The sequence below is a fragment of the Typopeltis vanoorti genome, chromosome 16 (assembly GCF_054136105.1).
Source record: "Typopeltis vanoorti isolate ZY-2024b chromosome 16, IOZ_Tvanoo_1.0, whole genome shotgun sequence".
Taxonomy (NCBI): domain Eukaryota; kingdom Metazoa; phylum Arthropoda; class Arachnida; order Uropygi; family Thelyphonidae; genus Typopeltis; species Typopeltis vanoorti.
Genome location: NC_143564.1, coordinates 41,631,084 through 41,645,864, shown reverse-complemented (window position 1 = coordinate 41,645,864; position 14,781 = coordinate 41,631,084). Strand labels below are relative to the sequence as shown.

Sequence of the window (14,781 nt, the reverse complement as noted above, 5' to 3'; positions counted from 1 at the left end):
GATCTCCCCCCCCCCCTTAGCGTACTGGGGGTAGTAACAAGACAAGTGCTGAGAGGTTACATGAACTGTTGAAATAAGGCCGCTCACTACCAGGACTAACTACTCCACAGCTTTGTTGTCGTTTGCAATTGTTGGCACGACTTCTTCAATCTACTGGAGATGCATTTCCAGTTTATTATTGCTATGCATTTAAGTCTGCATAAATAAAACTGAAATAAATAGCAAAAAAAAAGCAAGTAAAACGATAGTATGTTGCCCATGTACTCTGTATATTTTTAGAAGTAAACTTAGAAGCTTGTTGCTTTGACTTCAGTTTCATTAGTGGTAATAACTCAAACGTATCAATTTGAAAGAATTTAATATCAAAACGGGCTTACAAACAGTCTGTTTCTCTTAAAATTCCTCCTATTCCAATGACGTAAATTTCTTTTGTTGGTTTACTCATTCGGTATTATATTTTAGTCTATAAACTATGTAACTATGATTCTGGCTTGATACTGTTATTATGAAGCTTCTGTATCATCTACTAATGCTGAAATATTTTGAAATATAATGCAGTTAAGGTAAAATAACTCAATTTATATTTTATGCCATAATTTGAAAAGATTACGTATAAAAACTTTCAATATAATCCTTATAGATCATATCAAAGATTTTCAATATATTATTGTAGATAGCCACTAGTTTTTTTTTTTTTTTAATCACATTCTAAATATGTGTAACCATGCTTAAAAACTACGATTTTGTATTCTTAAAATAACTCATTCATTAGAGTAGATTATTTTGATATTTATATTTTACGACTGCATGGAATGAGGAGGTCGTTGCGTTTAAATATTGAAAATGTTATTACATATAGTAAACATATTATCAAACTGCAATTTGGCCAATAGAGATCTAAGATTAGAGTTTGAAAACAGAACAATATTAATTACTAAAATATCCAGCCCCAAGGCTTCAATTTTGCATAAAGAAGAATTCGAATAAAGGATATTATGGTTACAGTCGTATTTTATAGCCACATTTGGAAACAAAGTTTTGAAATTTGCCAGTGAGCTCATTAGAATATAACAGACATCGGAGTTGCCTTGGTTTGCACTACTTAAAAGACACGAACTCAGCTCAGGAGCTTTTACATTCGTCTTTTATTTTGACTGGATTAAATTTCACTGGCCTAATGGATCAAAAGCATTCAAAACTCTTTATTGACGCTTTTTAAGGGAACTTCGTGTATTTAGACCGAAATTACAGAGAATTGTTTTAGTCTCTCTCTCTCTCTCTCTCTCTCTCTCGGCATGAAAGATAGCTACAAATTTCGGTTTGTCCTTCAGCCAAAAAACTGTATGCTGCAAATATTTACAGATAAGGGTTATATATTGTGAACAGCATGAGAGAGAGGAAAAGAGGTTTGATAAAAGAGTAAAAATAGCTGCTGTTACCAGCTGAGTGGTGAACAGTCTGCGGTACCACTTCACTCTGTCTTAATGGTTACAAGTGTCGCGATATTTTAGGTGTCTTCCCGATCAAGGATTTCAAGGGGCGACAGAGACAGCGGCGAGTGTTTGCTTGGGTGCTCGCAGTGGGACTCAGGAGGATGTGAAAACATCATCCACCTCCGCAAGTGTATATGTCAAGGGTAAACAGGCTTTTGATGGCCGTTTCGTCCTAGTTAGTTTCAGGGAGAGCGAGGTGGGGGGTGGAGAAAGATGTGGGTGTTCTATTCCCATATGAGAAATTAGAGGCATCAGAAGTATGGTTAAGAATGTGGGAAAAAGGACTAGATTTTCCCAAATGATTTAAATTGTCGTTAGTTAGTGTCTATTTTATATTGTGATATTCTTAACAACGCACAGAGTACTTTCCTCAATCAACTCTCTTTTGTGTTCAGATATGCGCACATTTATTGAAGATTTAAGTCTTTATTAAAGGAAAATGTGTATTGTTTTGCTTTCCAGTTGTTCACACTTCACTGAAGATTGCTTTTGTTTGATCAGAAAAAAAAAAAAGAATGAAATTTGTTTCCTTATTGTCTCACTTAAAGTTTCTCTTTCTCTGACACACACACACACACACACACACACACACACTGATAAAACAGTTAAATCTAGTGTTCAGTATATATAGCCAATTTGTATTATGCTATCTGGTTGGTAGTTAAAATTATGAAAGACGATTAAGTCATGATTTAGGAGCGATATGCACAATGAATTACAGATATTCTCCAGCTAGTTTATCTGTTTACAGTAAGGGGAAAAACAAACCTTCATGAAGATAAAACTTTCCCTGTATAGTAGCTAACTCAGTTTTGTTGCAAAGCTCTTATAAATGTTCCTCTGATCTTAAGTAAGGATTCGAACCCGGGTTTTTCTAGCCAGTGGACATCGCTTTACTTCCGAATACAACATTGGGTTTGTATTCCGAAAACCACAGCTTTTTCCATTACAGTGTAATTTTTATATTTAAATGGAATATTGAAATATGGAAATATTCATACTTCAGTTTTGGTTTTAAAAATATGAATTACTTTTAACTGGACTAAATTAACCATAATAATGAAAATTAAGAATTATCATTACAAAACAGAGCCTCCGTAGGTAAGTCAGTTTCGACGATGTCCATTGGTTGGAAAGATCTAGGTTCGAATCCCATCTAGGATGCCAAGAACCATTATCAGGGATTGTCATCTGAAGCTGAGTTGGACAATCTCATAAGGTGGATGTTTTTTTTCTTCACGGAAACTTTAGTTTTTCATCCCGCAAAACAGGCAGGACGGCTAGATGAACACGTGCAATTTACAGGCATAGGATACTACTGGAATAAGGATTAACCACCCACCGTATTCCACCGTAGAGAGAGATTATTATAAAATAAATGCATTAATTTTGAGAATTATTCCTGAGTTAGAAGGAATCCGTAAACAACCTGTACTCAGTACTTTATATTATGAAAATAAGGATTAGCTTGCCACTCTGCTTTAAGGCTTCTTCATATTTTTGACTGAAAAAGATACTTATAATTTTAGCCGAGGATTTCATGCTGTTAAAGGAGTCTAGGAATAGGAAATTATTTTCTGTATATAATCGTATTTATATTTTGGTGTTTTCTCAAAAATGTGTAGTTTTTGTTTTCTTAAGTAGCCCTAAAGTTTGTGTTTCTTTCATATTATTGAGACAACAAACGTATCTACCTATATTTATTTTGTAAGTTGCACTTTGTAATTAAAATTTATTTCTGAATTCCTTATCTGTTGTTATCCTCTAATGAGAATAGTGGGCTTTTTTTCTGTCAGGCACAAAAACATGTCCGCGCATCGACGCGCACACATTTTTTCCTAAAAAAAAAAAAAAAAACTACTTAAGAGAAAACACCCGGAAGCTGTGTTACTTTCTCTTCTCTACTTTTCTGTACCCACCCCTCTACATACCAACGGCTATGTCAGGAACACATAAACCCCAAGTCTGTAAACAAGAAGGCTCTCTCTCTCTCTCTCTCTCTCTCTCTCTCTCTCTCTCTGTGTGTGTGTGTGTGTGTGTGTGTGTGTGTGTGTGTGTGTGTGTGTGTGTGTGTGTGTGTGTGTGTGTGTTACTGTGCCAAAGAGTAAGCAAATGAAAAAAAAAAAAAAAGAGAAAAAAAACCCTGTCGTGTATAACTTGACAAGTCGCTCGTCTGTTGTTTCGCTATTCGATGATAGTTACAGCTGACCTGCATGCGTTGATGATAGCATCCTGCCACACCAAGGAAGCTTTTTTCAGTAGCAGAAAATGTTCGTAGTATGCATGTCGACACACACACACACATAGCATTCATTCATCTTGAGATCGTGTAAATGTTTATTTTTATGCGTTGACACAAATATAACAAGAGTTTTTGTAGCTTATATTTTATTTAATTCAAATTCAAATTTTTTAAAAGGTTTTTTCTTTATCGATCCTCTTGTTATTGATGAATCCGATTCATTTGAGAGTGTTTATTCAGGAACATGTTGCAAATGCCAATGGCATCGATAACAAAATTCTCACACAGAGCGAAAAATCTGTTATTGAAAATTTCCGTTCTTGACATGAATAACATGCCCTTTCTCGGGAGTAATTTTGTTTTTATGGACTGCGTCATGAATAGATGTTGGAGTTACAAAAGTCTAACTTAAAAAAAAAAATTAAATATCTCTTAAGATTATGCCTAAATTATCCTTATTATGGCACTTTTTTTTCTGTTTGTTCCGGATGATATCGCGCGTGCTACAGTTAATTTTTCCAACGTATTTTTAGTTATGCTTATTCAGTACTAAAGAATCCATATCAGTTATATTACTGTAGATTTGTTATTGCTGTTGATTTACAGGATGAATTAAACCTGCAGTGGGTTCCCAGACTTTATTATGCCACATTCCCTTTGACGAAAGTTTAAAATCCAGAACACTCTCTTCCTAAACCCAAAGTCTTCCAGAATTTGTATTATCTCTCCAAACATAAAAGTACATAGCAATTCTTTCAACAATATTTTTCGACTACGCGCATTATCAGAATAAACTCCCATACAACAATTAGGTAGGATTTTGATTCGACTATAGATGATCTGCAATTTAAACTGATAACAGTTTGCTGTTTTCTTGAGATATCAGCGCCTAAAATCATACTACAATATGTTTAAAAAAATCGTGGAAATTTAGGCTCGTGGAAACAGGTTATAGGATGCAAGATCATTGTGAAAATTTATTCTAGTGAGCTTATACCAATGGCTATGTTGAAATATATTTCAGAGAGGGCTATTCTTTGAAACCAGAAGGCTCAAGCAAACAACTGACCATCCTTTATAAGCGTCCACAAACTACACCCAGAATCTTTCTTTGGTAGATGAACTCAAATCAGAGATTACGTCAGCCTGGTTGGCCGAGTGGTTAGCGTATCCGCTCTCCAACCAAAAGGCTGCAGGTTCGAATTCCGCCGTGGGCATGGATGTTTGTGATTGTCTGTGAAAATACTGATGGTGGTGGTCGGCGGTAAATGGCGTTGGAGTAGATGATGAAAGTAGTTCGTGGAGACGGAGAGTTGTGGAGTAGGTAACCTCCCTCGATGAGTCTTCGGATTCTCTGGAGATGTCACGTAATAATAATAAAATTGATCCTGGCAAGTGGGATGATTCCAACTTGATTTCCGTTAGACTGGATGCTTCATTAAGCAGATTGGCTGACATTTCTCTATTTGCACTTTTATTGTTTAATTTTGCATCAGCGATAGGGAAAAATATCTGCCATTGCTTTATTTATTAGCAGTTTTCATTTCTTTGAAACTTATATCATTCATCATCAATAAAGTGATAGGAATAATATGATTAATGAACACTTATACAGAAAAGAATGCTGAGGATTTTCAAGTTGTTGAAAGAAAAGGAGAAGAATCGGGAGAAATGCCATCTTTAAATATATACTGTACTGAGAGTTAAGTTGGAAGCAACAAAACCGAAAATAAAGATAATGCCTGTCACTAATTTTCGCTTATTGCTGAGGGCTTCATTTTATTGCTGTTTTGTGATTTATTTAGAAAGAAAGAAAGGAAAAAAAACAAGAGTAATGGAAATAGGTAATAGGGAAAGCAGCAGGAAGAACGGAAAAAAAGAGGGGGAAATTGTAGTCGTTCTTGAGTTTGTCAGCACCTGTGCCATATTTCAGGCTAACAGTAACGACAGCCATCACAATAAATACAGTCGACTTAACACTAAACCAAATGTACGACTGCTCACTGCCAATTTTCCCCCTGAGACCGAGGTCCGACCCAAACTACAAATCTCAGTGAAAAAAAAGGAAAAAAAAATACCAGGCAGATGATTGTTAGTGAGCAAGGCCGGTGACTTCTGTATATCGTTGTGCAATCGTGTACATGAATTATTTCGTGCGATGTTTGTCTGTCTGTGCCCTGTAGGTGGTGGAAGTTCTCCCTTGCTCTATTTACCTCTTATGGTGTTTCAGAGATTTCTTAGTTTATACAGAGAAAATAAAATAAAAAATGCTGTTACAAATATGCCATGATTACTTTCTGTACCATTAAGTGTAATCATCTGTTCTTCAAAACTCAGTACTGTAATCATTTTTTTTAGAATTATTTTAATAAAAATTAATATTTTTATTAAAATTGTTATAAAACTAGCTAAAAAAGTAAGAAGTGACACATCCCCATTGTTTCTAACAGTGTTCCTTTCTATTCAAAATATGACAAATACACATCTCATATCTAAGCACATAGCATCGACAGGATATGTACTCGTATATGGAGAGACTGTTAATGATTATTAGAATTGACTGCCGTTTTAGGACGTTCATTGCGGTGGCATTATGGCGTCAATGAGTAATTTAATTAGTGTGAATTATAGATCAAAGATTCAACAAAGGAAAAGTCATCGAACATTAACATTAACATCGTAGTGTACTGTTTAGCATCGGAATGCGAACCTTCGTAGCTCAGTTCGTATTGATAATGCCCTATAGCTGGAAAGGCATGAGTTTAAATCCTGTCTAGGATCTGAAGAATCTTTATAAGAGCGTTCTCATCCGAAAGTGAATTAACTGGTCTCTTATGGAGGTGTAGGGTCCCCCTCCGGAAAACACGTTAATCCGCCAAAATAACATGCGCAATCAACAGATATCATACCCTGTCCTCATAGCCGTGATCACTTTGGCAGTAAATCCAAATCATAATTCTATTTAACAAAACTGTTGCATAACTTGTTGAATAACAAGTTACGCTTTTATCTTATCTAAAGGTTTACGTTATGTAGCACTCGACATCTTTAAAGGTATTATTTTGTTATGATTGTGAATACTAAAGAAATTATTGCATAAGGTTGTAAATAGAAGACTTTCATGATATTTCAAATCCATTGAACTCTTACAAACGTTTTGCGAAATCATGGTCTGAATTACTTTCAATAAGCAGGGATTGTAACCTCGATGCAAATTGCTGAGGTAATGTCGAATTAGATAGATGCTGAATTCGTGATTATACTTAATACGTAGTTTGAGATTAATAACTAACATCTATCTACTTTTCATTAGCTTGCTTATTGGCAGATTGGCTGGCAATTTTTGCGGTCTCCTTTATTCACTGTGTTCTCAGTTTTGATCATGTCAAGATTTTCACATTAGGAGTACTATCTCACGCTGTATATAATTTATACGATCATTAGTCAAAATATTATCAAAATCTCTATATTAAATGAAATCCATCAGTATTATGTGATCAGTGTTATGTGGCACCATCAACTAATCAATAAATATGTAACGGGTTGTCTCCACAAACCTGTAGCGCGTTCAAGTGTGAGGATAATAATAGGCAAAATTACTGATCTCGAATTGGAGAATGATAGTGGAGCCAGATGAACCAGTAGGAATATTGTGAAGATTGTTGCCACTCTTAACAACGTGCAACAGTGTCTCGTGTATACCAACATTGCCGTCATCAACAGAAAACGCCGAGATCGTTATGATGAACAGAAAGCAGCAAGCCAACATTCACCATATGTTTACGGGTAACAGCTATTCGATGTACGAGGCAGTGATTGTACCTATTTCATCTAAGTACAATAGATACACGACCATGGAGGGTAAGACACTTCAAAAAAAAAAAAATAATAAATAAATAAATAAGCAACAGCATTGGATACTAGAGGGTGAAGAACGATCACAATGGAGTGACGAATCCTGGTTTCTGTTATTCCTTGTGGATGAAAACGCAAGGATGTGGCGACGAATTTATGGATCACTCATATTTGGTCACAATGTAGTACAGTAAAGGAATGAGACACATTTTCTTGGCGATCCTTACGTTCATGATACCAGTTAAATAGGGGTGAGTAATGCGGTGTATTCGATCATCTTCATCATGAATTGTTAACCATTTCATGTTGAACATTTGCTGTGCATGCAATGTACCATATCACGAGAAACACATAATTCTAGAATTGATTACAGAAACATGACAGTTACTTTAAGGATTATCCTTCCCTTTCATTCACTCACCGATCTCGATCTGATTGAGTATTGAGCAAGAACAGAGACTCACTTCCATCAAATCTATGATACTTCGAGAATTCGTCATGCCCACCCGTTGTAGGAAACGTGTAAATTGTTTCCAGAACCAACTAGAGTCGTTGTTCAGTTTGAACGTCTTTAAATAGTTCATCTCCATCGCGTATGTGATAATGTCGAAGTCTTATTTGTATATAACTCTTTGTCCGTAGTTTGAGTTTGATGTGACGTCACTTCTATGGCTTCACACTGTCGTGCATAGATTTTTTTTTGTTCCAAAATGTCATCGTCAGAATCGCTTGTCACCTCCGTGATACGCACTAAAAGCGGAAGAGAGGAGTAGATTATTGTTGAAAATCATTAATATGACATGTTTCGAGGTCTAAAATCTTATGCTGCGTTTTTTCAATTTTTCTTTTTTTTTTTTTTAATCATGATGTCTTCGAATTTGTCACCTCCTTTTTTCTTTAGTGCTAACATGAGAGTTTTGAAAAAATAAAAAGCAATATGATTTTGTATTTAAAGAATAATCTTGTCCTTTGGTCCGATTCTTATGAGATTTTTAACTGATTAACAAATTTCTAATAATGAATTGTCTGTTTTTATGGAGAGTTTCATCGATCCAGCGCGCATTTTCATCTGTTCTACTCTTCGATAGAAGTTTCCAACACCTCTAAGTCATCAACAAACGTTTCAACTTGAAAAGAAAAAAAAAAGCAAATGTTTCAGTTGTGTTATTGTTTCCTGTTCGAAAGCAAGCTCGAATATTTGTACTTTTCTGCTGTGTTTTTCTCCGTTTGAAGCCAAACACGATGAACGCATCAGTTTTCTTTAAAGTCGGCCATTTTGTTGTAGAGTAGGAATTGCAAAAGAAACAACACACATCTCTTAGTAAGTTACCATTTTGAAATAAGTGGCGAATGACTTAGGAGATTCTATTGTATCTACATCTAGCGAAGAAGATTTGATACTAACTGGAGTTGTGTGAAATGATGAGTTCAGAATCTATGTGAACCAACCTATTTCCTCATCTGCTTTTTTTCCCACTCATTATAATATCCTGCTCAATAACCTGCAAGCCGTGAAGCGCAGTAGTATCAGTTTGTCTTACAACACTGGGTGTTCTTCTGTAGTTTAGACTACAGAAGAACACCCAGATGTACAAATTTTGCTACTTCTTAAATGAGAGAGTGAGGGACGTAGGAATGTCATTCTCTCCTTCTCTATAAACAAAAGAAGAAAAAAAAACTAGACATCTCATTTGCTCATAGCTTTCATTTTATGTAATATTTGTCTTGTTTAGTTAAGAATGAAGCTAACTTATCACCTAACTGCTCTAATTTCGAGTACTGTTTTTGAAATGAAGACGAAACTTGATCCATTTAGCAACGTGTGCGTCTATGAAGTCAGCTTCAAATAATTAAACTGGAAAGTGCTATATGGGTAGAATGATCTTATTTCTGCGCAAACTCATCCTGTGATACGAATCTGCAGAGTGGATTTCTTCCTTGTGTTGTTGGTGAGGATTATAAATCCCTTCCCTCCCCTCTTTCTTCTTCTTCTTCCCCACTTAAACGTTATGGGTGTTCTTCAGCAGCTAAAGCCAAGCATTTTTTTTATTCCTTCATGCATTCTTTTTGCCATCTTTCTCCTGTCGTGCACCTCTCTTGATCTCTGTTTCGTCGCTCGAGCACCAAATTGAAACGCCATCGATTGCGTCCTTTTTTGCTACCCCAAGTTGCTAAAAACAAGAAAAAAAAAGTATTTAAGAGTTGGCGATACTTTCAACAGCTCACGCGCTGAAGGCCCTTAACATGGTAATTAAAACATCCCCAGGAAAGGGTTTATCCTGGCTATAAGCATCCGTTAATTGCTTGGCATAAAAACTTCGTTACATTTTTCTCCCCTCTCGCGTGCGATCCTGGATGATGAGAGCAACAAAGACGCTCCATCAGATGAGAAGCAGAACGAACACAAAAACCACTTACTAACTTTGTATTCCTCGGAGCTCCAGCAAGAGTTTTTAAGTCGCTGCTTACACACGTGCTTTTCAGCCCCTCCATATGGATACATTATGCATGACTCTGCTGGAGGATGAGGGAGTAATGAGGAGAGCGCGGAGAGGGAAGCAGTCAGTGAGCCGCGTAGCAGACAGTTATAGGCGGCCTAAATCACGGAGAAAGTTGTGGTGCCGATCACTTCAAGCCGGCTCTCTTGTGTCGGCCCTTTGCGCAACCGTCGAGCAACATAGCCTTGTAATCCGTATTTATGACGAAACATCAGTATTTGCATTCGCATTTTACTGCCTAGCCCGCCACCCCGTGGAGGTGACGTATGCCATTAGAAGACAGTCCGCGCACCTCTTTCATAAATTCCATCAAGATCGCAAAGCGACGACGGACGCTTTCAAAATAGACCTGTTATTCCCGTGCTTCAGGGGGAAACAGCTAATGTTCTGTTGGCTTGTTTAATAGATCCTACAGCCGTCTTTCTCTTCATCTAACGATATCTGCGCCCCCCCCTCAAGGATTTAACGCCCAACACTTCTCACTCAAATCGTTATATTTTTATTTTCATTTATTATTATTATTTTTTTTTTTTTTTAGCAAACTATGAAAATGTTCGCTTTTGGTTTCCTGGAAATGAAAAAAAAAGAAAGAAAAAAAGAAAAATAAATAAGCAAAAAATAAAAGATCGCTGCTAAACGCTTTAATAATGAGCTTTTTTGATCTTAAAAGAAAATAAATGTTGTTGAACTACTTACCTGATAAAAGCAGTGCTACTTGTCCGTTTTCGATAGAAGTAATTTGATGTGCTTTTTTGTTATTGTGAATAATTGTGGCACATTAATAGCAACGAAGGTGATTGTGACGTTAACTGGCTAATAGTTCCGATTAAAGTTATGATTTCTGCGCGCAACATACTCAAAGAGACAGTAAATAAATAAATAAGCTAAACGATTGGTAATTTGGAACCTCAAGATGGCTCAGAAGGGTTTAAAGAAACATAACTGATAATTATTGTTGAAACTCCTACTCATAACTCTGTATACATGTATTAGACTTATTCGTCAATACCAAATACGCCTAAAGGATTGGTGAACAATTTAATTGAAGTGGGCTTCAGCTGAAATTCCTTGAATATATAATATAAAGAAATATATGAAATATTTTCGGCTTGGACTCCTTATCTTCAGTTATAGCGACCTACCTGTCTAAATGAATGAACGAATAAAGGATTCTAATAAATGAATATTAACAAGACGACTAAAAAGCACTAAATGTATGCGTTATATAAAAAAATGACGATTTCTTATTGTCAAACTGCTTTCACCATATTGGAGTGTATTATACTAGTTGGTCGATGATATACAACAGAATGAGTTTCAGTTTAAAAAATTTTCGATTTCTCCCAAGAAAACCGTTGTCCTCACCTGTCTATCATTACCGCATTAGGAAGTTCGTTCTAAGTGAAAAATATGGCACTAAGAAATAGAAAAATATTCTTCTTCTTCTTCCTTTTACGTATCAGGCTTCGTGACCTATTACGAATTCGAAACCGAAAATCTCACGGAAATAGACACTGACATAGAAATTGATACTCCTATTCCAGGAGTATCCTATATGTCTGTAGATGCTTGTGTTCACGGGGCCGGTTTGCCTTTTCTGAGAACGAAAAAACGAGTTTCCGAAAGGGGAAAAAAAAAACTCTCCCTCCGTATGAGACCTACTAACTCAACTTTCGTCGAAAGAGACTAGATAAAGGTTCCTCACGTCACAGGAATCGAATCTGGGTCGGAAAGACCTGGGTTTGATTCCTGTCTATACCGACTGAGCTACGGAGATTTAGAAAAACATTGATATCGCTTATTATAGACCTTTGGCTATCTGTAACAATCAGCGCAGCTGAGATCAAGGGTTCGATTTCGATGGGGTCTCTTATCTAGGGTTTTACACTAAATAGTTTCGTGGTTCGAGTCTTCTAGTATTTCCGCCACCAAAAGTCAGAAAATGTGCTTACTTTTCAGTAAGTAAACCCAGTCTTTCATATTACAAAACATTTATATCTACCTTTAGATCGATATGATGTTGTGGATAGAGTCTTCTGTATGATGCATACGTACAGAATAATATAACCAAAGAATATGGTCGTTCAGGTAGTAATATAAATGGTAACATAAATGGAGTAATGGTTTTTAATTCAGTTAAAAGTGAACGATTCTGAAGTTTTCTAAACAGAAAATTAAAAACAAATTTTGTCTCATCACTCTCATTTTGACCAGTATTAAAGACCAGTAATAGAAAGAGAGAGAGAGAGAGAGAGAGAGAGATGTTAATATACTGCTTCCGTTCACCTGTTGAACTGTGACCTCAAGGTTCACCTGATCTTGGAAAACAAGGCGGATCAAATTTCACGAACGATTTCGCCGCTCACTTTTCCAGTCACTATCAACTTCCAACAGTCTTAGTGCGATCGACTCGCGATCACGTGCTTCGCCAAATTCGTAGAGCAAAGGGGAAAAAATCGACTGGAAAAACACTGAGAGAAAGAGAGAGAGAGAGAGAGAGAGAGAGAGAGAGAGAGAGAGAGAGAGAGAGAGCCGAAACGCGACAAGCCAAGTGTATGAAACGCTTGAACCATATGCCACAGCGTCTGTTGACTACAGCACAGGGACTGTTACTCAGCCCCCTTCCACCTCCGTCTCCCAGGATCGACCCGTATTGTCATTTATCACGAGTGCGGCCGACATTTTTCTGCCTCGCGAAGCATAACCCTATAGATATTTGCAAATCACTTAAATTTCGATCCATCTAAAGCTATCCTGCCCCCAGATATTATGTGAAAAGTAGTCTAGGAACATCAGGAGCCTCGGGAGAGTTTTTTTAACTCCCCCTCCCTCTCTTAGTCTCTTTCTTCGTGTCTTAAGAAAGCTATTAATCTTCTGCCAGCCTGGATGTCTAGTTATTTAACACGGAAAGAACGCGAAAGCGACAGTGGAGACAAGAAATTACGCGTCGGCTGCCAAATGTAAACATCACCTGTGTATATTTAACAGGCTTTTCTTCCTCTATCTTATCCCTGCCACCCCCTCTCTCTATTCTTGTTGGCTGGAAAATTCACCTGCATCACTTTGCTAACGGCTGGCACCTTAGTCGTTCTGTAGACACTTAAACACGAATTAGGCCTAACGAAGAGCAAATTTGTATTTAGAAAAAAAAAAACTTACACCGTGGGGGAGGGAGTTAATATCCATTTACCATTTTGAACGGTTAATTTACATATAATAGTTTGCAGAGGCAATTTACATTTAGATTAGAGAACATCGAAAAAGCATTAAAATCTTTCTGGATGCCAAATCTTCACGTAAGTTAAACAGGAATCTTCTAGAAAAACGAGGGGCTCATCAGTAACTGACGGAGCCGTGTTGTACTTTTTTTTTATTTTTTTTTTATTTGTCCGACTACCTCCGCGAGGCGGTAGGTAGGTTACTATTGTGAACATATAACGTCGTTCTGTTGGTATATCAAGTCGAAAGAATTACTGCTGGCAGTTTGCTAGTGATCCTCTAAGAATGCTATGTATATTAGAACCGACAGTATGCAAGCACAACGATTTCTGAAAAGTGATATCCTTGTCATTAAGAGATACGCATTTCTCTCAAACTGTGCAATATTTACACTACACATTTTACACTAAACAATGCAGATTCTTGATATGATGACAAACAGTGATTTAACGTGGCATAGCGGTTCTGTAAGCAGTTCTCATTAACTGATCCGATGGGTCTAATAAGTCCAAATCTATTTGTTTTAAAAGAATAGAAACAATCATTTCTTTAAAATGCAGAGCTGTCTGTGAAAATACGCTCTGATTTTGGTAATGTCGAATGATTTGCTTACCCTTTAAGTGCAAGTTCAGTAAACAAAATGGGTCGATTGAAAGAAATGAACTTTAGTGTCATGTGTACCTTATAGCATTTTGCAGGTGCAGAGTGTTTATCCCATATAGTTTGAAAATATGAATGATTAAAAGGAAAAAAATTAAAAATAATGGAAAAAAACATTATTTACATAGACAGTCTAGATATAGCCCACTCACTTCTTGTCCTTTGTTCGTCCAATAGTTGTTTTTCTAAGTTTTCTCGGATCTCCCTTTCCCGCAAAATCTCCATCTTCAGCTCGGCTATGAAAAAGAAAAAATATCCATCATTGAGTGTAACCAAAGAATATGGTTATTCGGGTAGTAATATAGGTAATATCAGTGAATTAATTAATTTATTATTTATCTTCTGGTTTCGACGATAGTTCAAAAACGAACCTTTATTTTTTCTTTATAGATATAACGTGGTGATTTGCTCATGAATAACTCCACTGCCCGTCAAAAGTACTCCCCAACCTATCATAATTATAATGAACAGATGATATGCTATCCGGCACATAAAGTTGTTTAGACTTTACGTGCAAATTTATTTATTTATTATTATTATTTTTTAATCTATAGGAAAGGGAAATGCTTCCTGGCTTTAGTAATGTGTCGGTATTATATTTTCCCAAAGAGAGAGGGCGCTTCGATCAGTTCGGCTTGCGTGACATTCTGGAACTGCTGATTGACTTCACGCTGGAAGGAAGCCAAAGACGTGTATATATCATTTGGGAAGGGTTCCGCCCAGGGATCCGTTCACAATTGATAATGCGACTTGCAGTTCCAACCCACTGTCCTGTTGCTGTGTACAAATCCATTTAGGAACTATTCAGTACGAC

At 36.5% G+C, this 14,781-nt stretch overlaps 1 protein-coding gene across 8 annotated transcripts in view; it reads right to left on the bottom strand.

Moving 5' to 3' along the window:
* Nucleotides 1–14,781, bottom strand: part of LOC150097970 (dachshund homolog 1-like) — a 290,648-nt gene that overhangs the window by 32,405 nt on the left and 243,462 nt on the right. For all 8 annotated transcript variants that reach the window (XM_090406400.1, XM_090406399.1, XM_090406396.1 and 5 more), the window contains one exon: nucleotides 14,120–14,203. In XM_090406400.1, coding sequence (XP_090262526.1) covers nucleotides 14,120–14,203 — 84 coding nt within the window. The remainder of the gene's footprint in view (nucleotides 1–14,119; nucleotides 14,204–14,781) is intronic.